The 27,445-nt window shown below is 41.4% G+C and overlaps 2 protein-coding genes across 2 annotated transcripts in view; one reads left to right on the top strand and one right to left on the bottom strand.

Moving 5' to 3' along the window:
* Nucleotides 1-5,963, top strand: part of LOC101847003 (dynein beta chain, ciliary) — a gene marked incomplete in the record, with an annotated part of 92,355 nt that extends 86,392 nt beyond the window's left edge. Inside the window, 3 exon segments of the mRNA XM_005089217.3 lie at nt 832-947; nt 1,724-1,862; nt 5,045-5,963. Of these exon segments, the coding sequence (XP_005089274.2) occupies nt 832-947; nt 1,724-1,862; nt 5,045-5,407 (618 nt within the window).
* A 5,090-nt stretch (nt 5,964-11,053) lies between these two features.
* The window catches only part of LOC101846779, a 66,718-nt gene continuing 50,326 nt past the window's right edge, over nt 11,054-27,445 (bottom strand). Inside the window, exons 7-9 of the mRNA XM_005089216.3 lie at nt 24,063-26,837; nt 13,088-23,029; nt 11,054-11,346 (exon numbers count right to left, since the gene is read on the bottom strand). Coding sequence (XP_005089273.2) covers nt 11,143-11,346; nt 13,088-23,029; nt 24,063-26,837 — 12,921 coding nt within the window. The 3' untranslated portion in view covers nt 11,054-11,142. The remainder of the gene's footprint in view (nt 11,347-13,087; nt 23,030-24,062; nt 26,838-27,445) is intronic.

Here is a 27,445-nt window from a genome sequence, read left to right as displayed (position 1 = left end):
GGGGGGGGTAAAAACGTGCTCCACCTTCTTTATGACTGATTATGTGTTCTACTGGATTTTAAAACTACTGTGATAAAAAAAAAAGATGGAAAATAAGTCGCTTACCACTTGATTGTTTGCACAATGTTTCTCATAATATACATTGTATGTATTTGAAATATTGTTGGGTGTGTTGCTCTTTTTGAAGACAAAATGCTTCTGTAAGATGATATTGGCAATACAACTCGTCTTCATGTCAGAGATATAATAATATATGTGAGGCAGCGTGGTGGAATCAGGCTCGTCGATTTTTGAGCCTGTAGAGTTATTGGTATCATCTTAAAGCTTGTTCACTTGTCTTTATTTGGATGAAAAAAATATCCATTTATCTTGAATACAAGTAGAGATATTTGCAAATAAAGGAGGTGGGGGTCACCTGTTTTCAGAGGTAAAATTAGTGAGAAAATGGCCCCCAAAGATTAGTTATTTTCTTAGATTAAGAGTCCGTGGTAACTGAAAATTTACATTTTTTGTGCCTTTAATCAACTTTTTTCAGAAAAAATCACACAGAAATGAGTTCTGTCATGGGCATGAAAGGTGTTGAGCCAAAAAACAAAAATTTGATAAAAATTCACAAACCTGCAGAAAAATGGAAGTTTCTTCACTTTGATTATTTTGACAAGAGCCTGATTCCACCACGCTGCCTCACATTTCAAATTTATAGTGTTTGATCAGCATTATTTGCATAAAAAGAACTTTCTTCAAGGAATTATATTTTTCTGTACACATTGTTCCTGACAACTCATTTTACGGTAAAACTTCTGAACTCGTTGTCTACAACTTTGTTTTCAGGGTGAGCTGACGATCACATCTGAAATGGAAGACCTGGGCAACGCATTGTTCCTTAACCATGTACCAGAGCGCTGGGAGAAAAGGGCTTACCCGTCCTTGTTTTTACTAGCTCAATGGTTAGAGATGTGTCTTTTCCGTGACTAGCATGATTAGGCTTTCTTACTACTTCATCAACTCTTTTGTCTGTTAGTGTTCTGTATTACTCAACAGCAGATTAAGCAAGTTGACAATGTCAAAGACAAAACATAATGCATTTTTATCTTGCAGCTCTAATTGAAGTTACTGAAGATGATTTTAGTGGACTCTACTGTATGTTTAAACAAATTTTAAAGAATTGGAAACAAAGGCTACTTCAGGCTGTTGGGTCTTGTTCAATAGTTGGTTGTCCCTCTGTCTGGTATTGGTATGTTTCTAATGATCCATAAAGTTCTGCAAAATACTAGATCTTGATTATGCTCTCAGTCTTAGTCTTCACATATATTTTAATGGTATCGCACCCTTTTTTATCTCTTGGAATTGGAAGAAGTTTGCCTGGAGGAAGTTCAGATGTGGTTTGCCCCCCTCTGCTTCTTTTAGAAGCTAATACTATTGTCCTAATCAGTTTATGGCGAAATGTGGATGAAGTCGAGTTTCCTTACCATCAACTATTCTTCAAAGCTCGACCACCCCTTTTTCCTTGGGTGGTTGGTGGTCGCCCTGTTGTAGCTTGCTTCTTCTTACCTGTCAATCAGAGATCTAGACTATTATCGTCCTTTTCTCTCCTCCTTCTTTTCTTTGCATGTTACTCTCTTGAACATAACACCTTTTCAACATTAACTGAATATTATGTCCTGATTGTGTTGCAAGTGCCATAAAACTTACTCAAACTAAACACACCATTTCCCCTCACCAGGTATGCAGACATGCTGGCAAGAGCAAAAGAGCTGGACTCGTGGATCACAGACTTCAACTTGCCCACCTGTGTCTGGCTCGGGGGATTCTTCAACCCACAGAGCTTCCTCACTGCCATCATGCAGCAGATGTCCAGGAAGGTAACTACAAGGGGGGGGGGGGGGGGGCTCGTGGTCTAGAGTAGAGGTTAAGGTGTTCGCCTCTCATTCAATAAGTCCCGGGTTCGAATCCGGATAGCGACGGGAAAATTTTCTTCTCTAAAATGTTCTCCTTTCACACCCTTTTGTGCTCTCTAACAATGTTCTGTCGTCTGCTTCCATCTCCACTTTCTGCCCCCACCCCCTCACTCCCCCCCCCCTCCTTTGGGCTCCAGACTCTTTCTGCCGCCTTTCTACCGCTACTCCTTGGTTCTTTCTTACTGCTGTCTTTCAGCCACACCCCCAATCTTATGGAAGGAAAGATCTACCTCTAGCCTTCTCGGGCAAGGGCAAAAAATCTCGGAGGGCCCATGTGCAAGTTGCGCATGTTAAAGATCCTTGGTGGTCTCCAATCGAAAAGAGTAGGCTTTGGCCGCCCTATGTGCAAAATTCAAAATTTCCTACCAACTGAAAATGTTTAATGTGTCCCACGCGCTCATAGGACCTTATGCTGTTGCGAGCACTGTAAAACATTCACCAGGAAAAAAAAAAGGTAACTACAACTACCCTCACAGGACTGCTCCCTCCTTTACGAATGTTCAAGTTAATTCTTGTTTTTCCTAAGCACCTCAAATTGTGTTGGTGGGTGCTCTTTTGTTGTTTGCTCCTTCTTTCCTATCAAACGTCTGTCTTTCTTATCTCTCCTCTTTTTACTCTCTTGTCACCTTTCTCCTTATTGTGTTGCAAATGCTGTAAAACTAAAACTCTTACTAAAAAAACAAAACAACCACCTCAAATATGAAATGTCAAAAGAAACAAAGATTTTGAAAAAGTATGGGGGCTTGGAGGGTTTTGAGTACGGTAATAAGAAAAATAATAAATAATTTAAAACTATACAGCTCCCCGATTTCCACTTTTTCTTGTTCATCCTGAAACTAACTGATGTGACCTTTCTCGAGTAGGCCTGTGTATTTTGTACATTTTTTGCTGGGTTTTTTTGTGACTACGGGGAAGTTAGAAAATTTCTTCCTTTTCTTTTTGTACAGCTGTATCCTTGGGAATTCCCCCTCCAACTTCAAATTTGACTACATATGGTCATATTAGTGCTGAAGGTCAGAGGTCTTACAAGAGAGTAATAGACACAAAAAAGGAAAGATATAAGAATGATAGATTTTTTATTAGGAAAGAAACTGTTAAAATAAAATTTCTGTTACCAGTACAGTGGAGTCCACTTATAACGAGTCCGGAAAAAACGAGAAGTCTGTTATAAAGACACTATTCTAAAACCCCGTTTTTTTCTCCTCTTTACCTTTGTAAATAAAATACTGCTATAGCGCTATCAGACACACTTGCGTGTTGGTTATAGCGGAATATTGCTGCTGCTGTGCACAGTGCATAGGCCAATTATACTTTGCAAAACCTCGCCATTTGAGAAACTTGTTGGTGATCTTGTGAAACAAAGAATGAGAGAGCCCATGTGCGTCAACAATGAAGGCCGGAGCGACTGAGTAGGGAGGTTGTGGCATGCGCAGACAAGCAGAACGCATCGCATGACAGGCCAGCGTAAGCCTAGCTTAGATTATCAAGGCCTACCATGCCTCTCACTTCTCCGATGCGGGATGGAGGGGTCACAGCAATGTGATGGATGGAGCGAATGTATGACGTGCGCAAGCAGACAGAATGCATCACAGAGTGGGGTGGGGTGGGGGAAAACACAACGGGCGAGTTAACCAAGAGCCCTTTCTTTCTGATCGCCAACGCCGAGCTGTCAGTCCACATCACTAGATCTAGCGCTAGAGAAAGAAACCCGATTCGATTTTTGATCAAGTAAGACCCAGAGGTCATGTTGAAACAAAATCATCATCAGGGGAGATAGCAAAAGGAAATAAACAGAACACCAAACTCATAGATTAGGCCTACTTTACAGTTTCCCTTGAATTTATTACTGGATCCCTTATAGCGAGAATCCTGCTATAACGGACATTTTGCTTTGGTCCCCTCCCTCTCGTTATAACAGGATTCCACTGTACCACGAAAAGATTTCAGATCCTCAGGGGTTTTTCCCATCTCTTTATTATTCAATGCATTGCAACGTCCTTTAAGGCGGGGGTCACAGGTCGGGGACTGATTTTCACTTTCTCTGAGCACTTTTTACTTTTGGTATTTTCCAATCCCTCATTCCATTCAGTCTAGATTATTGACGCTAGTCACCGAGTGATTAATTTTAATCAGAATTCAATTTTTTGGGGTTCTACGTTGTGTACTAACATTTTTAATGTTTAACCTTGTTTTTCTCAAAACACATTTTTTCACCACTTTTTGCTTACATATGCTGGGTTTTTTTCTCCACAAGTTTTTTAATATTTTCCAACAAATAGACCTGAAATTTGGCATGTAGTTAGAGAATATCGTTTGTACTTGTAGTGGGCTGGTTAGTTTTTCACATTTTGCTTTAGAATTCTTTTTACAATATTTTTTTTCATGCCAAAAATATTTTTTAAAGATCAAATTCCATATCCCCAACTTTGAGAACAATTTTGAATACTTTCTAAGTAATAGAATCAAAAATCAAAATAGCCAGCTGCAAGCACCTATTTATGACATTTTGAAAGTTACTGAATTTTACAAACTATAGAAATGGTGAAGAAAAAAGTTTCTATCAAATTTTCAAGATGGCCATCGTTTCCATGGCAGCGGCTTACGTAATCGAGTGTGTCAACAGTTGAACATGAATCTTTTGTCTCATACATACTGCCTGTAACAAAAGTTGTTTCAGTTTGTCTTCAGTTAAAAATGTTGTCCCGCAAGTATTGAGCCCCCTAACCTAAAGACAAAGAAATTCCCTGGTGTTGTGACGTTTTAATGTCATCAGGATTTTACTCTGCTTGACAAAGTAACAAATCCTTTTCCAAATTGGTCGCTTTTAAGGACAAGCGGGCCAACCCAGATTTCAAGGGTTTCCAGAAATCTTGACCGACACCAAAAGTGGGCATTGCCCTACCTCTAGGAGAAGTTTGGTTTCATGGATGTGTATACTTGTTTGGTTTTACAGAGAAAACTCTCCTTGTCTTTTACAGAAACTGAACAAGGGGCAAACACTTTACCTTTGATTTTCTCAAAACAGCATTTTTAGGGATAGCCCCCTTGTGGTTAAAAGCGACCAATTATAAATGTGTAATCCCCAGAACGAATGGCCTCTGGACCGTATGTGCTTACAGTGCGACGTGACCAAAAAGAACAAGGAAGAGATGACGGCGCCCCCGAGAGAGGGGGCCTACGTTTACGGCCTCTACATGGAAGGGGCTCGTTGGGATCATCAGACCGGCTTCATCGGAGAGTCCATTTTGAAAGAGCTGACCCCCCGCATGCCCGTGATCTTCCTGAAGGCTATCCCCGTGGATCGGATGGATCAGCGTGTGGTGTACGAGTGTCCGGTCTACAAGACCAAGTCGCGAGGGCCGACCTTTGTGTGGACCTTCCGACTCAAGACTAAGGCCGACCCCTCCAAATGGGTCTTGGCTGGTGTGGCACTGCTTTTACAAGTCTGATTATTTTTTTTTTTTTTTTTTACAAATTTGGAAATATAGTTGAGTCTGCTTAAGCTGAACACAGTTAATCTGAAAACAGTGGTAAACCAAAAAGAAAATAGAATCCCCAATGTTTTCCTTTGGTATTTGAGCAATGCCTGTAAACTGAAAACACGGCAAAACCGAAGAAAAACCAGTGGTCCATCAGATTTCAGTTTAAGCAGACTCTCCTGTATTCATTTAAGTTTCTATTTCTCTATTTTAGGCTATTTTGCTCAAAGAGGAAGGTTTGGATCTAGATTTGAGTATGTTTCCTTTAGAAGTGTGAATGAGCACACTAAATACCGATAGGCAATATTGTGGTAAAGAGAATGTATCCTTATGAGTCTTCTAGTTAGTGAACTCATGGTATCAAAAGTAACAATTGCAATATTTTGTCTTCGAAGACACTGATAATGCACAGTACCGGTATTTGAGATACTGACTTTGATCTCTGAAGAACAATATTTGCTGCAGTTTGTGAACTAGCTATACTACACACACTTTCTGTTTCAATAAAATGGTCAGTTTTTACCAGTGTTAATTTTATTGATTTTACTCCATCAGTGCATGTAGTAGTTGATCTAGTAATGGGCCTCATGCATCACATGTTACCATTTCTGTAATTCTAAGACTTTGGATGTCTGTTGGGTTGAGGATGAGAATTGTAGTACTCAAACATTACCCAGCAAAATATTCAGTGAAAAAGCAATTTAAAAATAGCTTCGCAGAGAGGTCTCGATTAAATCTATTTTGTTTTGTTTTTTGCCAGGTAAGTAAAGGGTCTATGACTCTATGAGATAGATACAGACCATTTCCATGGCAGAAAACAAAACAAAGGGTAATAACTTAACAGGCCCCCTTCAGTTCTACCAACCCCATTTGAAAGGATCCTTTTAAAGACACAAAGGAAGAACCTACTCCACAGATGAACAATATTTTTACAGGTGATCTGCGTAGGAGGTAAAAGAGCTCATTCACTATGAGGCAGCCCACAATTCCTTTCAGAAAGTAAATAAAAGAAGCGTGGAAAAAATGTGCTCACATTTCTGAAAATACGCAACTAATAGGGGGTACAATAATTTGATTGAAAAATTGGATCCTTAAGGTTGCTGTACTGTAACAGGAAAGATGCAGGACCAACCATTGCCAGTAGAATAAAAATGACAGGTTTAGAAAAATATCTTTATATGAATGTTAACACGAAATGTAGCAGGCTACAGCTTTATTTAATGATTTTCATTAACATTTTTGCATACATAAATTATCAGTATACAAATTTTGAACACAATACTCTTTCAATATCATGGAAATTAGAACATGAATGAATCAGTATTAATACATGGCAATCTGTTGGTCTTGGTAACAGACACAGATAACTGGCACCATTTCAATCAAAGCTCTTTATTTTAAAAAGTCTTAAGTTTGGGGTACATGTACATTTCAGGATTTGGCATTGTGGGGGGGGGGGGGAATAAAGCATAAAAAGTACACCGTTATCATTACATTACATTAATACTATGGAGCAACGATTGTGTAAAGGAGAAAAAAAGTGAACACAAATACTCCACTGATTTGTTCATTCCATTGAGAGCTTGGTTGTGGCTGTAACAAAACAGATGTTGGGCAAGGCAAGAAAGGCTGGACAAAAAAATGGTACTAAAGTGCATTCCCTCTATAGCAAGATTTGTATCATTTGAGAGTCTACAAAGTAGAAAGCGGGTGGTTGGAGGGCGCCACTGGTAGGTCCTACTTCTTTCTTTCTCCTCTGTTAGGTCTGCCTGTTTTACTCACTTTTTCCCCATCACTAAATGAAAGTTAATGACCATTATTGTGTCGATGAGCTTCTTTTTCTAAAAAAAAACAACACAAACAAACAAAGAGGAAGTTAAAAAGTAAAAAAAAAAAAAAAGGAATGCTTCTTCAGAGGTTTCCATAGGGTGAAGAAGGGATGGACGGCAAGAGACCCCGCTTTCTGGTTTGTTTGTTTCGTTTGAAATTTTTAAAAGTACATTGACACAATAACGATCATTTACAGCAGGGAAAGAGATATGATGGGTCTATTACATGGGACAGGTTGAGACTGATACTCCGCCTCAATCAATCTTAGTGGAGGAATTCTACGTTTGACAAGTATAAGAGAAAGATTGACACTGGCTAGAAGAGAAGCTAGTGGCTCTACTCAGTGTAGGGCTTATTGCCTTATTCAAGCCTCATGCTGAAAAAATTTACAACGCACAGGAAAACAGTTAAATGAATTACTTTGTAGTATCCACTTTATCATTATAAAGGCATATTTCTTACCGGATACTGAATTGTAAAATATGTCCAGGTAAAAAAAAAAAGACAAAATCCCCGATTGTCTACACAACCAGGGAAGAACCAGTGATTCTTACAATTCTAAACGCATTATATGACAAATACAAGTCGACTGCTCGGTGTAAGACTCAGTCATTTGTTATTTTTTTAAATGGTTTACGGCAGTCTTATAACTTACACTGAGCAGTCGAAATGAAGGAATGAACACAAGTGACAACTTTGATTATTTTGCCTTCCTATATCACAATGTGTCTGCTGAGGCTTGTTCACTCACAATTCTTGAATAGAAAAATGGAACATACAAGTATTAATAAGATTTAAGCAGAAATATATATGCAAAGAATTCTTTAAGAAATATCGACATGTAACAACTAATTACATCATCAACTGAGCAAAATACCATATGTTGGATAAAAAAGAAGGTGACATGACAAACAATATGCATTTTATAATATAAAAACTTACACATTACCATTTTTCCAGTCAAATGAATATTATTGCTTACTTTAAAAAAAAAAAAAAAAGAAGATATGTCCATGCGTTAAAATCCTTGATGTGATAAGTAACAACCAACAGAGCTGACAACAATACATATTATGTGCCTGTGTCTTCAGTAAAAGAGGGCCAAAAAGGGCATTCAGTCATTCAGCTCAAAGATCCGCATCCAAGCATCCGTTTAATAGAATGTAGCAGATTAGGGTCATCAAATTTATTCCACACCTCATGTTCATTCATCGGAATGCCTTATTTGCTTGCGTCAAACCGAAGTTACAAACCTAGTTTTTTTTTTGGTCGCGAATTGATGATTTAAGTCAAATTCAATCATATTTGGTACGATTTCCCATCAAAATTTGACCAGGAGTATAGATATGGTATCAGAGTCTACCATTTCAACAAAAAATGGGTCGGAGAAAAATAGCCTGACTGAACTTCCCTCACTAATTTTTTTGTTGCCATAAGGCCAACTGGACAGACTCCCGTGAACTTCCCTGCTCAGGGGTAGTACACGAGGCTTTGGACTTTGGTCCGAAAACGAAAATTTGGTCTGTCCTTGTGACAGAAGGATTTGGACGGATGCCGGTCTTTGGTCTAAATGCTCAGTAAAAACAGAATTATAGACGCTTATTGAAGAACAAATGTTTAAAAATTAACATTAACAGTGACGGAATCTTATCAAACATCTTTTGCCAATGTTTCTTAGTATTCCTAACCTCCAACATATAATTCACAACTTGTTGAAAAAGACAAAAAAGAAAATAATATGATAAACATGTGCTATCCGAAAGAGAGAACAACAAACAGAAATTATATCAGCATATCATATAAGAATGAAAACCTTCCAGATTTGTCTCATTAGTCGGTCTATTTGAGCACAATATTATAATGTGTAAGCCCAATCGATGAAAACCATTTTTGAGACGTAAGTCGGTACCTCAGAATTACGAAGTTCTATCAGCTTAGTGCTTAGTTTTGAGAAATTTGACGTCAAAGATTTTGAGCTTCACATTATGTTCAAGCTTTTTCGAATGCAATTCTCTGAATATCTTGATAACGCCCGCCTCTGAATAATCTTGCAATTTTGGTAGAGCAGACAGAGCATTTGGTTTGTGATCTCATGGTCTTAGTAACTCAAAACGCCCAAAAAAGTCATTGTCAGATAGAACTTTGTAATTATGAGGTAGGTAAGTCACTAAGTGCTTGCCATACTATAATAACATGATTTCAAAAACAATAAAAAGCTTGTAAAATCAATGTGTAAAGTAGCATGAGTGAAGGCAGAAAGCATTTTGGCCTCTGAATTTCTGACAAGTTCTCACTATTCTGCCGATACTATTACTTGTTCTGCCCATTGAGAAAAGTTTGTAGAAACATTGGTTTAAGTGTTTAGACTGACAGGGGCAGAAATGAAGAGAAAGACCAAAGAAAGAGACATCGAAGGAGATCTTAGTAGTGGCTCATACTGCTTTGGGGTAACGAAGGCTGATGTTGAAAGTGAGTGAATAAAGAGAAACCCATCGACACAATAACAGACTGAGAAAAAGCGAGAAAGATGGACATAAGAATTGTAAAAGAAGAGGAACATACCAGTTGCACCCTCCAACAACCCAAGAAGGCTGATGATTTAAGTCTCCAGTAATTTGATGATTAAGGCTCATGTCAGAGGTCAATAAGCTAACATTAACAAAGGTTTAAAAAAATTTCCTACTTTTATAATATTATATGTACACATAAATGGCATCAATGTGGGTCCCCACTGCTTTTCGGATTCTATAAACACATTCCATGGCACTAAACAACTATTACTGATTTAATGTGCAGCTCTTAGTTCAAATTCAGGTGCTACGTCTTACTTGTTTTGTTTGTTTTTTGGGGGGTTGATTTTTTAAATTATTTTTCTTCCTTATCTGCTGCTTATACCCTTTTGGGTACACTTACAACTTAGTAAATTGTTTTTGCAGACAGGATACTCATCCGGTGTTTTTATCAAACTCTATAATTCTGGTCCTTTGCCGCGATTGCCTTCATATACAGTGCAGCCTCTCTATAACTATAACGACCTTTGATATAACGACATTCTTTATAAAGCGACATGGTGCCCAGGTCCCCACTTTTTCCTTATATTATATCATTAGTAATATTTTTGGTTGCCTCTCTATAACGACAACTCTCTATAAAGACATTTTTTTCAGGTCCCGACGACGTCTTTATAGAGAGACTGCACGTTACATTTGATCATTGATGAGTCTCCTTCCTTATCTCAAAGGGTCTAAAGTTAAAGACATTAAAAAAAAAAAATAGTGATTTAAAAAATTATAACATTTGGAACCACCTGTTTAAGACAATCACCTGTACAAACAGCCACTTCCCACTTCTCCACTTGCGTTTTTTTTTTCTATATTTATAATGACATCCACCTGTCTGACACAAACTCTTTTCTCCTCACCAATAGGTGGCCATCTTGGACAATTTCAACTGTATATATATACAATATATACATATATGTAAATAATTCAACTAATTTAATTTAAAACTCACGTAGTGTTATTGTTTACATACATGTCCACAAAGCTAAATTTGAGGAATCAAACAACGGTCCTTGCCAAATCTTCTCACCCTTCCTTGAAAACATTTCCTCTCTCCCTGGTTTCCTCATCATGAACCTAGTTCTCCTCCTCCTTACCAAATACATTGTTTTGTGGTGCATTAAACCTCAGCAGTAACCCCCCCCCTCCCCCCCCATAAAAAAATATTAAAAAAACAAAACAACCCATCCCCTCCCCCCAAAAAACCCACCTCCCCCCAAAAAAAACCCCTACAACAGCAAGAAAAGGGGGGGGGGGGATGATTAAAGACAAGATTCAAGCAACGCTCACACAGTATCAGTATCACCTGTAACATCATAAATCCATTTGCATGAGCTGTATATGCCAAGCAATCCGGTCCAAGTAAGTGTTGAACACGGTCATGTTCTCTACGGCTGCGTTCCCGATGACATGGCGTAGATACCTCCTGCACTCCCTGAAGCAGGCCAGCTCATCCCTCAGCTTCCTTTCTCTTCCAACATTCTGACTACCAGTATTGGTCTTCAAGAGTCTAGCTCGCTGACAAAAAAAAATCACAAAAACTTTTTCAGTACACGTGGTGATGAGAGGACAGTTTGAGCTGAGTAATGTTGTTTTGTTTGTTTTAGTAAAAGTTTTACGGCACTTGCAACACAATAATAAAGTCACATAAGTTCAGAAGATTAGAGGTGTTACAAGGGAGTAACAAACACAACAAAGGAAGGAGGAGAGATAAGGACGACAGATGTTTGATACGAAAGAAGGAGCAAACCACATCAGAGCACCCGCCAACCACCCATTGAGTAATGTTGTTACCGATCCAGAATTGAGTCTGAGTAATATTTTATTTTTTTTATAGTAGAGGGTTTTACGACACTCGCAACTGCATAAGGTCATATGAGTGCCAAGGGGTGGGTGTCAACAGAGAAGTCTTTACAGGGAATCAGACTTAGACTGCTCACCTCTCTAGCTTCAACAGCACAAGGTCTGCTTCGACTATCATCAAGGCACCCCAAAATAGCAGGTCACAAGGGAGTGACAAACATACAAAAGAAGTAGAGGAAAATGACAATAGTAAGGATTAGGAAAGAAAAAGTAGCAGTTCCCTGTTGTAGATCAGCCACAGTTATGAGTGTGTGAGTCTGAGTAAAGAGAAGCACATCCACACAATAATGGTTATTTGGTGCTCGGGAAAAGAGCAACTCTATTTACTGACCAGTACAACAGACGGGAACGTAAAAAAGAAGGGCCTACCAGTCAGAGGCGCCCTGCATCCACCAGCTACTGAATGGTTATTCCTTGGGAAAACTGAACTAACCAACTAGCATACAATAAAAAAATGTTTTCAAAATGGAAATAAAAAACTAGAATGTGGCTTTTTTTTTTGTTTTTTGTTAAAAATTTTAGGGCACTTGCAACACAATAAGGTCATATAAGTGCCGAAGAATAGATGTGTTACAAGAGAGTAACTACTAACATACACAAAAAAGGAGGAGGAGAGATAAGGACAACAGATGTTCGATAGGAAAGAAGGAGCAAACCACACCAGAGCACCCGCCAACCACCCACAGAATGTAGCTGCTCTAGTGAATGGAAATTTATTTGGAGCAAAGAAGCATATTGACACAATTATGGTCCCATAGTGCAGGGAAAAAGCAAGACTTACAGACAAAAATAAAGGGAAAGAAAAGAAGTAGGACCTACCAGTGGTGCCCTCCAACAACCCACGAAATTTATGGTTGGTCAACAAAATAACAGAAATGTTTCAGATCTTAGGTAATACTTTTGGACAAAAGTAATAGTAACAAAAAGAGGTGGGAGAAGAGCACACAGGAGTATCCCCAGCAACCACAGACTGAGTTTGCTATAGAAAGTGTACAGATCACACCCTGCTGAGCACCTCGAACTCTCGGGTACTGGAGGTGTTTATACATCTCATAGACAGATACATCAGTCAGCAGAAAACTATGTCAAACATGACTTTTAGTTTTTTTTTATTACTTTCATCATTCATTATCATCACATTTTAGTTTAGCCACTAGAATTATACTCTTAAAAATTAAAAATACAATCAAATAGAGAGCAAAAAGTTCTAAAAAATAATAATTACAGAACATAAAAGGAATCAATTTCTATAATTGTTTTAAAACATGAGACAAAGTACATCTGTAGTAAAGAATCGCAAAAAATACAAAAGGTTAGTCATTTCACTAAAAATCAAGAAAAAGAAGGTCCTTTGATACAGTAAATAACCGTCAACGTAGTCTCCTAATAATCTTACCTCAGAGATTAGCTTGGTCCTCATCTCTTCAGTCTCACCAGAGGTATTCTCAGGCCCAAGCTTCTCTATGGAATGCTTCAAACTGAGGAGGCGACTGAAAAGTTCTTGGGACATCGGCAAGAGCATGATGAGGAAGCAGTTGCCAACTGAGAACCACGACCGCCGTTCTGATTTCAGCAGTAGAGCCCCAGGCACGCGACAATGTGGCTCACCAAAGTCAGAATATCTGCGCAAATCATTAAGGGCTGTCACAACAAGCTGCAGGGACTCTAGTTTGAATTCACGGGAACGTCGACCCTCATTTACACCCACCTCAATATCAAAATTTTCTTGACAGTGCTCAAGAATCTGTACTTCAGTCACAATTTGTCGGTCTGAGAATTCCCTCAGCATTTTCAACTTGGCCGGGTTCCCAAAGCAGACATCGTCTAGGCCGAAGCTTGGGTCGATGAAACTCAGGTCAAGTTTGAGAGCAGTAAAGGCACATTCTGTTGTCAGAGCCACCAGCTGGTTCATGGTGCTGGCGGAGACGGCACGGCTGCCCAGCTCGGTGTCCAGGGGCCAGCCCAGGAGGTGGGAGAAGATTTCACAATTCACACCCAACAGCGACACCAAAAAATTGTGGACAGTTACATCCTCAGTTTTCATGGTCTGTTTCCGGTCCCGTCTATGCTCTTTCAACACTTTTTCAAACATGCTTACTTTTCCGGTGCCTGAATTCCCAGTTTCCAACAGGTCAGCATCGTCAAAGTCAAGGTAATGAGCTTTCGAAGGGCTTTCTCTGTCATGGACCGGTGGTCCTGAGGCTGAAGGAAAGGAGCTCTGCAACCGGCCGCATGACGGCCAAATAAAATGAGAGGCATTAGTGATACTATCCACCGAGCTTTCACCACGGTTGGTGTGACTTTGCACTCTTTTCGGAATTGAAGTCAACAGCTGTGACCACATTTGACCTGTTTTCTTGGTGCTTGGTGAAGATTCAGACACTCCCTGAACTTTCTGCTTGTGATCGGTGGCTCTGGTGACATCCTCTCCAGGGGCTTCATCACGACTGCTCTGGCCTTGGACATCGTTGTAAATTTTTGCAGATGAAGAGGCACCTTTGGAATATTCCCCAGCTCCTTCAAGTTGACGCCTCTCCTGCCTCTCTGTTTCAGAGACAGAATTGAAGGCAGTCAGACTCTTCAACCTCTGGTCATTTTGACTACCAGTCTTCTCGCTTTCTCCTGAATTAGTATGATTTGAATCTTTATCTTTACCAGAAGGTGAATTAGAACTCTTTTGTCTCCAAAAAGAGTCCTGCAAGCCAGTCCTGACTGATGGAGAACTAGCCGGATTATGTCTATGAGGCGAAGAGCCGCGGCTATCCCGACTACCGGAGGTTGAGGGTGAACTGGGCCTTGGGTGTCTGCTTGACCGTGAGCTCTGGTAACTTTCACAACTTTTGGGGTAGTGCCCGTGAGTTCTTGAAGGGGAGTGAGGATCCTTGTGTCTCCTACTGCACCCACTTCTAGAGCTTCTCTCCAAGTGTTTAGCTCTTTCAGTAAGCTCTGTCCTATGAAAAAGGGATCTGTCTCGATGTTCCCTCTCATAGGAATCTCCTTTCCTACTTCTTGATGACAAGTAACTTCTCTCTGCCAAACCCCTGTTCTCGCTACTAGAAAATGGATCAGCTGTCCTGTGAACAGGGGATCTATTCCGGTAACGCCTAGCTATCTCGTCAGCATCCCTCCTAGTGTCTCTACCTCTTTCACTGTATGGTTTTGTTTCTTCTCTATCTCTTGGTAATTTTCTCAAAGATTCTCGTTTCTCATTTATAGTTTTGGCCCCTCTGCTTGTTTTGAGAGACCTTTCAGCGGCCCCTTTATCACGTTCGCTCTCAAAGACTGGTGAAGTTGCAAAGTCCATTTTCTTTCCCCTACTGTCTAACTTTTCTTCTGCTCTTTTTCGGATTTGAACTTCTTCCGTACAAGTTTGGTTGTCTTCTTCTTCGGTTGTTAAATTGTAGACGTCAAGAGAGTGCACATCACAGTTTGTTCTCTTTCTGTTCCTAAAAGTAATTGAATCCTGAAATCTTTCTTCTCCAACAAAGATGCAGTCATTTTCAGAACTATAGTCCATTCTGATGACCCGAGTGTCCACCCCACTGTCATCTGCTCCTTTCAGAGAATCCTCTGGAGAATTCTTTATACCAATTATTATCTTCTCTTCATTTGGTAACACAAAGTTCTTTCTCCTGTCGTTCGGCTGATTGGTTTCAGTGCTTTTTGAAGAGGAGTCAGGATCTTCTGTGTCACTGATAGGTGACCATTTCCCATAGCAAGGAGCAGATGGGGGACTTACAGCCATCTCTCGCTCTGAACTAATCTCCCCGTCACTCACAGATGACAGGTCATGAGGAGAGTGCAGTAGGCTAGAGTCCTTCAAACTTTGCAGTCGATTCAGAACATTTTTTCTGAGACCATGTTGGCTGCTCTTTTGTGAACTTTTTATTTCTGTTATCTTGCCCTTTTGTTCCTCTTCCTTACGCTCTAGAGAAGGGGTATTCTCTCCCTCCTTCTCTTCAACTGTGCAAACCTCAACAACTCTGTCAACAAGCTTTCGCTTCTTACCTATTGTGCTGGTGACTTCCTCCACTACTTCTCCTTCTTCTAAAGACTCTGCTTCTACTGATGAGCAATACTTCCTCTTGTAAAATCGAGATTTCTTCTTCTCATCCCAGTACAATGGATGGTCATCATCACTGTCAGATATCACCAAAATTTCTTCTTTTCCTTTTGGACCACCTTTCCTCTCATAGGCATTTTCATGACTTCTATCAATAACCTCCCCTGAAAAATCCTTTCTTTCAACTTTCCTTTTATTTCTCTCGTTGTCATCTTTATCACAATCCTCCTCTTTCTTTGCAGTTTCCAGGGATACATTTTTTTCTTTCACTTTGTCTTCACAATGATCTCCAGCAGCATTCTTCTCTTCTGGCAAACCAGAGTCTTCCTCTCCTATTCTCTCATCAGCAACCAAATCTTTCTCAGCGCTGCCTTCGGCATCTTCAGCCTGATCCTTTGTCTCGTCACTATTTCCCGAGGGCACGATCTCTGCTTCTAGCAAGGCAATCGCGTCTTCATCTAGGCTGCTGAGAAGCTTGATCTCATTAAGAATCTTTAGTCTGGCGTGAGAGAGTACATCAATGGGGGCACTGGTCAAGATCTCCGTCACAGCCTCGTTCTCAGTGTCTTCACTAGCACTAAGTCCTTTCTCTTCCTTTTGTTCTTCTCCCATGGCATTCCTTTCAGCGTCCTTTGAAACACTTAAAAATGCAATTTTCGGCTCAGCGTTTGAATTGAACATTCGTTTAGTTGGCAGTGACATATGCTCCGCTTTGTCTGTGTCACTTGTCCTTTTATCCGTTTCACGAACAGTGTGGTGAATGTTACTATCTGTTTGAGATAAGGAACTGCATTGTGTTCTATTGTTTGCTTCGCCTTTCGAAACAGAACGTTTTATCGTGAGCATTGTTCTGTCATTGCCCATATCATCAGCTCTGACCACAATTCTCGTGTCTCCACCATCCTTTTTTTTATCTTTGAAGGGCCTTTTTGACATGCTGCCATGTTTGTCATGGACTGTTGCTGTTCTTTTATCTTCTCTGTCTCTATCATCAAAAGAGCATTTTTTCTGTCCTTTGATAAAGATTCTAGAGTTTTGACTGTCCTGATCTCCACCTTTGGAGGATCTTTTCACTTTGCTATCATCTTTCTCATCCCTGTAGGCAGAAGTTCCTGCTCTTCCATCACCCATGAAAAGTTTTCCTTGCTCAGGTTCCAGAGGCAAATTAGAACCTCCGGGAACAACTGTATTTCTGACACTAACAGAGATATTTTGCCTGGTGGGAAAGCAATCCTTTTCCTGCGATCCTGACCTTGACCTGGATAACGAACTTGGTCTCCTGCCCTTGAATGGCTCATCTACTCTGAACACAGGGTCCTCATAACTGTTTGCTTTCGAATCTCTTTGCACATAACCGTGACGTTTCTCTGAAGAAATTGTGTCTGTGAACCAAAAATAAGGGTCACTGTCCCGATTTTTGTCATCCTTCCCAGCCTGTTCACGTGACATGAGCGACTGAGAGCCTTTCGAACTTAACAAGGGAGATCCGAACATGGAGAGGGGAGATCTACGAGCACTGTCGACTCTGGCTGTCCTGTTGAATGAGGTCGACGACCGCATTTGCCCTGATTGAGCATTAAAGGGCGATTTCGAGCGAACTCTCTCGCGGTAAGGGGGAGACCTTGACCTAGATCTGGAATACGTATAACGAGTTCTGCGAGTGAGCGATCGAGACCTACGTCTAGAATTTGAATAACCAACTCTGCGAGTGCTTGAACGAGATCTTGATCTGGAAATTCGATGACGTGTTCTGCGTGTAGGTGATCGCGATCGTGACCTCACACGGCCACGGGATGACGACCTCCGATTCCTTCTCCTCGCGGGTGACAGAGAAGATTTTCCCCTTAGTGGAGGAGACTTGGACCTGGAATATCGTGGCCTGTAGGGAGACGGTGATCTAGAGTAGCTATCCCAGCTTCTTCTATGTGGTGACCTTCTTGCAGCAACCCAAGGAGACCTGGTCCTTGCAGGAGAGCGTCTTTCATCATCCCTGTGTGATATAGACCTCACAGGAGAGCGTCTTCCATCCCTGTGTGACAGAGACCTAACAGGAAAGCGTCCTTCGCTTTCAAGAAATTTGGATCTTGAAGGCGAAATGTTATCATCCGTAGACTTTGAATGAAACCTTCTTTTACTACCTGGAGATTTGGACCTTTCAGAAGGACTTGGATTCCTATGCGAAATGCACCTTGAAGGGGAACGTCTTTCATCCACGGGAGATTTTGATCGTGTAGATGGTTGAATTTTTGCACTAGTGGACGAAATCCGCGAAAGGTTAGAGCTTTCGTCAAAGCAAGGGGTCTGCGATCGAGAGTGTCGTGATAAGGATCTATTACTCTGGGAACCCAACCTGGTTGTGCAGTCTTCACTGTCATCGTCTCTCCCTGTCAGATGAGTGTTGTTGTCTTTGTGAGGCACACGGTTAGCACTGACACGAGTATTTCTGTCAATTTTGGACTCTGAAGCTTTTCTGACCACAGTCTCCTCAGAACAAACTGTCCCTTCACTGGGAAATAGATCTTTGGACAATGCCTGCCTAGAATGAGACTTCCCTTTCTCCTCATTGTCTTTTAAAATAGGACCTTTGCCTGTCTTATACTTTGGTGTCTCTGTGTCCTCTTGAGGCTTTTCTTCAGACGCCTTCAGTTCATCATCTCTGATATTTGTCTCTGAAGAAAAAAACAATGGTTTCAAAATCTCAAAAGGTGAGTTTTGTTCAAGGAGGGATGATTTTCTTGAGCCCAGATTCTCCTTGGATATCGTAAGGCTTTTCTGTGGGGTCAATGATCTCTCTCCCAGATCTCGACACTCAGATTGAGCAAGGCACACACCAGTAAACTCTCCACTAGGGTCTACGGAAGAACGTGCTTTGTCATAATGGGAACCAAGCTCAGCAAATTTCTCTCGCTTCGAATCTTGCGTTGAAGCCTCACTGATATTCCTCAAAGCAGCAGCATTTTTCTCTGTGCACTCCTTTTGCTCTGACTCTTCTTTTGACACCTCCCTCACTCTTTTCAAAATGTCATTTTCCTTCACGTATTTCAATAATTTATCGAGATGATCAAAATTCAAATCTGTTGTCGTTGGCAATGGTTTTTCTGAGCTTTCGAAATCAGGAGCAACAACACTAGATGGGCCCTGACCCTGATTGCTGTGGCCCGACACTGCCGTGGGTGAAGATTTTACTAACCCAGGAATAGATGAGTCAATAACATTCAACTCCTTCAGTGTTTGAAGAGCGCCTTTTACAGCACTGAGGACATGTGGGTTATCAGCAGCTCTAAGCTTAGGGGTGGCAGATGCTTTTTGTATTGCATTTGAAATGGATTCAAATGTCATATTTGTACTAGCTAATGAATACTGAAGAGCCTTCTGTTTCGAGACAACATCTGTTTGACATTCAGGTACAGAAAAAGGCCCAGGGCCGCTGGGTTTGTCCTCCTCATCGCTGCTGTAAGCGAAGTCATCTTTTGCTCTCTGTGGAGTCTGACCTTCCCCCGCTTTCAATGCATTGAGTATGTCAATGCACTTCTGCTGATGGTGCACAGCACTGTCTGTACCACTCACATCAAGGATCACTTTGGAAGGAGAGAGAATAGATGGGTGCTCCTCAGCTTCCTTCAGCGAAGAATCAGAGGTCTGGGCAGGTAGCCTCTCGGAGCCTTCTCCAGCTTTTGCAGATTCAGGGTGACTACACGATAGACTCTTGGCAGTCTGATCCTTACTGTTTAAAAGGTCTTTTTCAGGGAAAGACACCACGGTTTCAGCACTGCCAGAAAGGCTTTCATGGTTTTTGTGAGTTTGCAACATCCAAGTTTGCCACACATTTCTAACAACGGTTCCTTGATTTCTGAAAGAACTTTGCATCTCTAGTCTCAAATCTTCATCCTGAGGATTGTGTTCTGGATTTGTAAAATACATCTCATCTTCAGGGGTTACTGTAGTAGGAGTATCACGGGGCATGGCAGGACCTCCCCACCTTGAAGAAGTATAAAGACTTCCATCCTTTGGGCAAAAATGCTTGGATTTACCGTTTCGATTTAATTCATCGGGCAGGAATTCAGACTGAATCTTTTCTAGCACCGGGGCTTGGAAATCAGGATTCCGAAACTGACGGGAGTCATCTCTACCCAACTGACTTTGTTGCATTGCGGGCCCACGTCGATAGTCCACATCTCCAAAGGGCAGCTCAAAATCCTGATAACTATCCTCGAAAGTGGACCGAGGGTTGTGATCTGGATGTAACCAGATCTCGCCATCCAGTCGATGAAGGTTTTCATTTGTGGAATCACTAAACGTTTTACCTGAGCTACCGATGTTTTCAACAGAAGACTGTTCCTGGTAGAATGGTGCAGTTTGGAAAGCAGGATTTTGACATGACTCCGAGTGTGGTAGCAATGGAACCTTGTTTCTCACAAACAATACTTTCTCATCCTGCGATTTCCTTTGGGGAACCTTTGTTGATGAATCAGGTGGTCCGTTATCTGTTACAGAATCACACAATGATAGTTGGCTGGAGTTACTGACAATCTCCTGAGCACCTGTTGACTCTAGGTCTGAGCGAGCACCATGGGACAAAGCAGGAGCCACCCACCTGGAAGAAGCAAAAACACTTTCATCCTTTTTGGGTTTGTCAGCAACAATATGTTCCCTTGATGACTGTGTCTGGAGGTGTGTGGAGGTTGTGGTGGTTCGGGCCTGCTCAGATGTGGGGGTCGGAAGAAGTGGACCCCTTTTCCTAATCAATAATGCTTTGCTGCCGAGCAAGTTTTGATGCTGACCCAGTATGGACGACTGAGGCTGATTGTCATCATTCTTTTCACCATCCTGACCTGTGGCGCATAATGGTCTCCATTTACTGGGTGGCAGTACATCATTCCCAGAGTCTTCAGATCTTCTTTTGGACTCATCCGGATGTTTCTGAGATTCTGCAGTCAGTCTGAGAGATATGAGAGGCTGAGGATCATCTATAGTGGATGGTTCCCCTGAGGAGATCTCTGGATTTCTCTGTAGCTTTAGAGGATTACTTTTCTTGGTCAGAGCAAGAGAACGGGGCATCATAGCAAGTTGAGGTTTACCCAAGACAGGTTTCAGAGACATCGTAGATATTGTGGCGTGTATCTCTGTCTGTTGTGCAGCCTTCTGACCAGTATAGGACTCAACCGCTGTCTTAGCCAGAGGCTCCAACACAGAAATGCCTTTTGCAACGGCTGACTTGTCATTCTTTTTCTGTGGGCCCACTGGGACTTCGTCAGGTTTGAACCAGTTCCCAATTTCAAGAGTTGGGTCACCACCTTGTGTGTCTTTATTGATTTCTGACGTATTGCTGACATTTTTGCTGACTTCTGAAAAACCACTAGAACTTCTGTTAATTTTGGATTTATCAATTTCCAAAGGATTATGGATATTTTTCTCAATTTCCAATATATCTGTGACATTTCTATTGATTTTCGAACTTTCAGCGGATGAAATCGCACATCTTGAGACAGAAGCTGGTGCTTCTTTGTGAGAATCTCCACTGACAGGCACAGAAAGATTTGGAGATCTCATTTCAGACTCGCAATTCTCTTGCAAATGTGCAAATCGTGTTTCAGAAACAGAGTTAGTTTTGTCACTATTTGTGCCGGCGCCCACTATGTTTTCAACTCTCTCGGATAATACAGACGTTTGCTCGTTCAGCATTTTCTTCTTCTTTAACTCGAGCAACACACTTTGACTGATACTTTTTACTTTAGGCCGGCCCAGTGGTACGGCAGATTTTCTACTGATGTCAATAGCAGCAGGCAATGCTGCTCCTTTTGATTTCTCAGCAACATTAGATTTGACAACAGCTCTCTTCTTATAGACACTTCTCCTCATCAACTCTTTCCGTACCAAACTTGTTTTACAAAAATCTCTTTGAGCTGAACTAGTTTGAGCAACAACTGGTTTGTCCAATTTTGATGACTTCGCACTCTGGATTTGAGAGCTAGAATCAGTTTTGGATTTATGTTCGGACGATAAACGAGCAGAGTTGTTTAACAGTGGGGCACTCAGTATTCTCCTACTGCAAGTTTTGACCTGGGATGCGGAAAACTTTTTGACTAAAGATGACACCTTAAGTGGAGAATTGCCCTTTTGCAGCTCAGATCCATGTGTTTTATGTCCTTGACGACATACTTTACCCTTCAGAGCCTTCTTTACAGGACTACTTAAGAGTTTGTTCTCCACTCTGGCGGGAGATTTGCTTCTGTTTGTGTAAAACTTTGAGGCATCACTGCATACTTTCTTTCTATTAACCAGCGAAAGGAGGCTGTTGTCCTTCTTCCTCCTCGAAGCCACAAGTGTTTTTGTTTCAACATCCTTGTCATGTATTTTCTCTTGGGCTTTTAAGTGTTTTCCTTCTGATTCAGGTAACGTAGATATTTGTGGACTAAAGGGTTTGAGAACAACACTGGTCTGTCCCTCACTCCTGTCAACAGTTTTGTCAGTATCTAAATCTTGGCAGACTTTGTCTCCTTTGGATGGGATCTTCTGCCTCAAAGATAAAGAAGACCTCTTTTGTGAAGCGAGACCCTTTTTTTTCCTTGATCCTCCAGCTGAAGAATACATGTCTCCATTTTCATTATCATAAGAAGGATAAATCTTTGGGTCAAATTCCTCAACAAAAGGCTCAGTCATTTCCGTAGTACCTTCACTGAACTTTGAGCTTTCATTCAAGGCTGGCTTACTACTCTCCCTGGTATAGCTTTCTCCTGAATCTCTGCGATTAACAGAAAACTCAACACTGGCTCGGGACAGTTCATATACACTTTTGATTTCCTTCATTTTGCCCACAACTGTTGTCAGACACTTCTCCAACCTGCCTTTAGGGCTCGTATCGACAATGGTGACAGTTTTCCTGGAAGGAACTCGTCTGATTATATCCACAGGCTTGACTCTAGAAATACTTGTACCAGACTGACCTCCAACATGAGGTACAGTTGTCTGATAGGACAAACTCGCAGAGCCCCCATCAACAGCCACTATTCCAGGCTGGTAGGACGGTGCTGGGTCGCTGGGGAGACAAGGATCTGGTGAATCCAAAATAGGGCCACTAAACCCTCGATGACGAGGATGATCCAGAGGACGGTGATGTGGTGCTACGTCTTTAGAGATGGTGGATGACTCTTTGAAGCTGTCTGCTGCAGAACAACCAGAGGAGTCATCAGTTACACCTTCCGAATCTAGGACAGCGCTATCCAGCTGCTTATCACAGATGTCACACTCCGACAGGTGAAAGTCATCTTGTACAGCCTGGGAACAGAATAAATTTTTGTTAAAACTCACAACTTTTACATCATATTGAAATAATGAATAATACAAAAACATGTACAACTCACAACTTTTGGTTTAGTTACATCTTATGAGAATAATGAAAAATACAAAAACGTGCACTCTTCTCAACATGCACAAATACTGTAACTGTTTTATTTATATCTTATTATGACAAGTTAAGGAAGAAGCACATTACCCTCAGAGATTGTAAGCTGCAGGGGGGGAAGACAGGAGTCTATATTTAAAAAGGTCATCAAAGCTGGTGTATTCAATCAAGGCACATTTCTTGGAGAGAGCATGAAGAAAACTTGTCAAGGTCATAAAATGCAAGAATTTTCCTCATCTCTCTGGATTCCTGTTCCTCTCCAAGGATCCACAGATTTGACTCAAAGGTTCTGACCGTGTAAACCGTCATCAATTATTTTCACAAGACATGAAATGATCCCAATCAAACCAGCTGATTTATACCAGATTCATAAATTTAAAATTGAGCAATTCCAGAAAAGGGCTGAGAAAAACCACTGTCTTCAGAAAGATTTTAATAAATTTCAATTATCAAAGACGAGTTGTTGTTTTTTTTTCAAATGTGCATTCTAAATTTTCAACTACCTTAAATCATTTTGAGAAATTCTTTGTTATACTCTACATATCCTAACCTTTTCAATCTTTTTTAGGATCAAAGTTCTTAACACAAAAAGCGACTTATGTACAGATCTGAATAAGTACCCACATACTGCTCAAAGATGGGTAAAAAGCTAGAAAAGGAAAATTTTTTGAATTCTGAGAATAAGGTTAATAATTGACCTACCAATCAGAAGAAGAAGAAGTAGAAGAAAAAGAAGATGATGAAGAAGAAGAAAAAGACAAAGAAGAAGAAGGAGAAGATGAAGAAGGAGGAGGAGGAGGAGGAAAAAGGAGGAGGAAGAGGAGGAGGAGGAGGAGGAAAAAGAACAAAAAAACAAGAAGAAGAAGAAGCAGCAGCAATTTACAGCGACATTCCATAAGCCCTCACCTGTCTGTAATCCACAACGGTAACCTCAGGCTGGAACCTCATGTCACTCAGAGCCAGGAGGTAGTGACGTATGCCTAGCTCTGACAGGGACTTTGAGGCTGGGAGAGGCTTCTCACATCTGGGCTTCAGATTCTTTAGTCTGGAGAGAACTGGGTCAACTTCCCACATGGCCGGTTGGTGAGTGTCGAGACCAGAAGGATGGGCTCCTGAGCTGGCAACCAGAACTGAATCTGACTGGGACTTGGAACATTCTGCTTCTGAAACAGTCTTGTCAACATTTAAAGTGCTTTGAGCACACACTTGAATATCTCTGTCTACTTGAACTTCAGCATTTGATTCTCCCACATTTTTCTCCATGATAGAATGACTGATATCAGTAACCGACAGTGAAGTCTCTCGACCACAAATGTCTCTTTGGACTTTTCCTGTAGCTTCACTCGAACGAACGCAAACAGAATCATCTTCGTTTTCCGCAGTCTCCTGGCCTTCTTCTAGCAGAGCAGGGATTAGCCTGAGGGGTGGAGCCACTACTTTAGGTTTAGACGGAACAGGGAGCGAGTCCAAATCCCCAGCGGTGCCGTGCCACTGTGGCTTGGCAGCAACAGAATCCCAAAACTTGTCAACAACTGTACCACTCGCATCGACTTCATGCCCCAGTTCAGAGTGGGTTGCTTTGTCTGCACGACTTTCAGCATCCCCGAATAATGATCTAAATGGACTATTTTCTTCATCTTCCTCATCAGTAGTACTGGGGGCAGGGGATGTGTTATTAACTTCTTCAAGTTCGCTGACCACCTCTTTAGCTCGTCGAGAAATAAGTTCCTGCACATCTTTTAGCACACTGGACATGATTGAACGATTTTGTTTTATTGTAGCGGCAAAATCATTCAGGGAGGAAGAGGCATCACAACTCGCAATTCTCCGATCTAAAAGAGCATTACCAGTTTCATCACAGGTTTCTTTCTTTTCACAGATTTTCTCTGACAACCGCTGGTGTGATGATGAACGTGTAACATTCTCCAAAGAAGATTCACGTGTTACAATCCCTACAGATTCTACAGCCATCAGAGCGTCTGGCGCAGCTGTTGTTTTCGTCTGAGCTCTCACAAAGGTTTGAAATTTACCTTCACCGTTTGCATTACTCTCCCCATCAACAGCTTTACTACATGAACCCAACCCACTGGCACTGGCCCTGTCCACCTTCTTCTTTGAAGACTTTGTTTTACTATCACTGACACCTTCAAGGGGCTTGGTCACAAGACTATCACCGGAGGTGGCAACAATAAAATCTGTGAACATTTTAGCACAAGTGCCATCCCTTTTAGTAAGAGTATTCTCATGGTGTCCTTTACTGTCAGCCTTTTGCTCGATAACATTTGTTTTACCAACACTGGATGTCTTATTGGTGACGTCTGCTAGGGAAGGAGCTACATGGGAGTCAGACTGGACTGGATTAGAAGCCTGAATGTTCTTTGACACTTTCCCTTCCAGTGCTTTAGTCTGAACCTTGTTCGCAGTGGGTTTCGTTTTGTCAGCACTAGGCTGTTTCTTGGTCACGTCTGCTGGAAGTCTCACCTCTCTGACAGTTCCTCGTACGATACCCCGAAATACATTAGTCACTGATCCATCCTCATTGATAACTGGCAAAGGCAACAATTGAGAGGAAGACTTTTGCTTGCGCGCCATGGTTTTGGGTGAGCCACCAGCACTGTTGGTGAACACGCCTTGCCCAGGGGGCTGTGCCATGTCACCCACTGTGGTTGGACCAGCAGGGGCGATTCCTTGATGAGGTGGTCCTGTTGTCATTACAGGTGGTGGATAAGTTGGCATATTGATGTAAGTGCTTGGATTAACAGAATCACAATTAAGTCCAGAGTTTGAGGCCAATCTGCTGGGGGGAAAAGCTTGTGGCTGAGGACTTTGGTTTTGAGCAGATGGTGAAAAGTTTTGATAATTATTAGCGGAGGAGTTGGTGAGAGGAAAGTTGACATAACCTGGAGCAGACAGAGACGATTGAAACAGTGGCCGCACATGTCCTTGAGAGGAGACTTGGGAAGCGGCTGCCTGATGAGTTGTATCTCTGGTTGCTTCTCTCAGGTTTTGTTCTTTACTTGTCTCTGACTCCGACCTTTTCAGCATCTTGTACTCTGTTAAAGAAACCTTTCTTTTCCCTTCAGATTTCCCACCCTCCCCTTTTGAGGCCGTTGACTGAGAGGGTTGTGATGGTCCACTCCCGTCAGGACAAGAAGACTGGCGTCGCTGGAGTCGTGGATCCAGTCTTTGGGCACCTGCAGTAGGGGCTGGAGCATTTATCGGAGCTAGTCTAGGGTCCCTGCTGTTACTACAACTCCAAAATGGCTCTCTTGGTGCTGACTGCAAAGAACCATGAACGGCGGGCTGACAGCTCATCAAGGGATGAAGAGGCTTAGACTGTTCCAAACACCCTGACCCTGCCCTGGGCCAAAATAAAGAACCCTCCTCATTTCTTGTGTTTGCCGGTGTATCAGGAAAAGATGACGATGTGAACGGAGTCTTTGTAACAGTAGAAGAAAGAGAAGGAGGGACATTCGTCTCTGTTGGCTTCTCAGAAACAGAACTATATGCTTTTGACAAATTGGTCGATACACCTATCTGCGGAGCTGAAAGTGGCCTGGGAACAGCATCAATCTGTACATTGTCCACCTTCTTTTGCTTGACTTTGATGATCGCAAAAGGTCTCACATGTCGAGGGCTCTTTGACGCCTCACATTCTTCAGTGTACTCATACAAGTAAACCTGTTGGAAGAAAGTGCAAAAGGTATTGACAATACTGTTAGCATTTTCAACTATGTTAAAAGAAAGCAAACATTTTGTCAGGCTAGAGATAAATGACCTAAAATATCCAGTAGCAACTTGACCAGCGCCTGATTTCATTGCGCCGTGAAACAATTATTATTAGTATTATTATAACACCGCATGTTCTCCTTCTAGCAATAGAAGAGATAGAGGTAACTTAATATAAAACACCAGAATTTCTTGTGCTCTGTTTTAAGCATCCAGAATATCATTTGTAGCCACACAGAGTGTAAAAACTTGAAAAATAAAGGTTTCATAACAGAAATAAATAAAAACTAGAACAGCACATAAACAACCACAAAAATTAGCAAATAAGGGCGTGTGTCCACCTATCCGAAGATAGGAAACTCTCATTTTTGGAGCAATCTCCTTCCTTTGCTCTTCTTTCCTGTCTTTCACATCATCACTCACTGCTACCCTCATCTACATTACAAAATACAATAAAAAGTAAGCAACGAGACGACAATTGTCAAGAGTTTACTAAACTCATGCAGTGTACTGTTGATACGATCAGTGAGAGATCAGGACAGCACAGTATCAAGAAGTAA

The sequence above is a fragment of the Aplysia californica genome, unplaced genomic scaffold, assembly GCF_000002075.1.
Source record: "Aplysia californica isolate F4 #8 unplaced genomic scaffold, AplCal3.0 scaffold00004, whole genome shotgun sequence".
Lineage (NCBI taxonomy): Eukaryota > Metazoa > Mollusca > Gastropoda > Aplysiida > Aplysiidae > Aplysia > Aplysia californica.
Note: the sequence above shows the minus strand (reverse complement) of the source record. Positions and strands in the feature narration are given on the sequence as shown.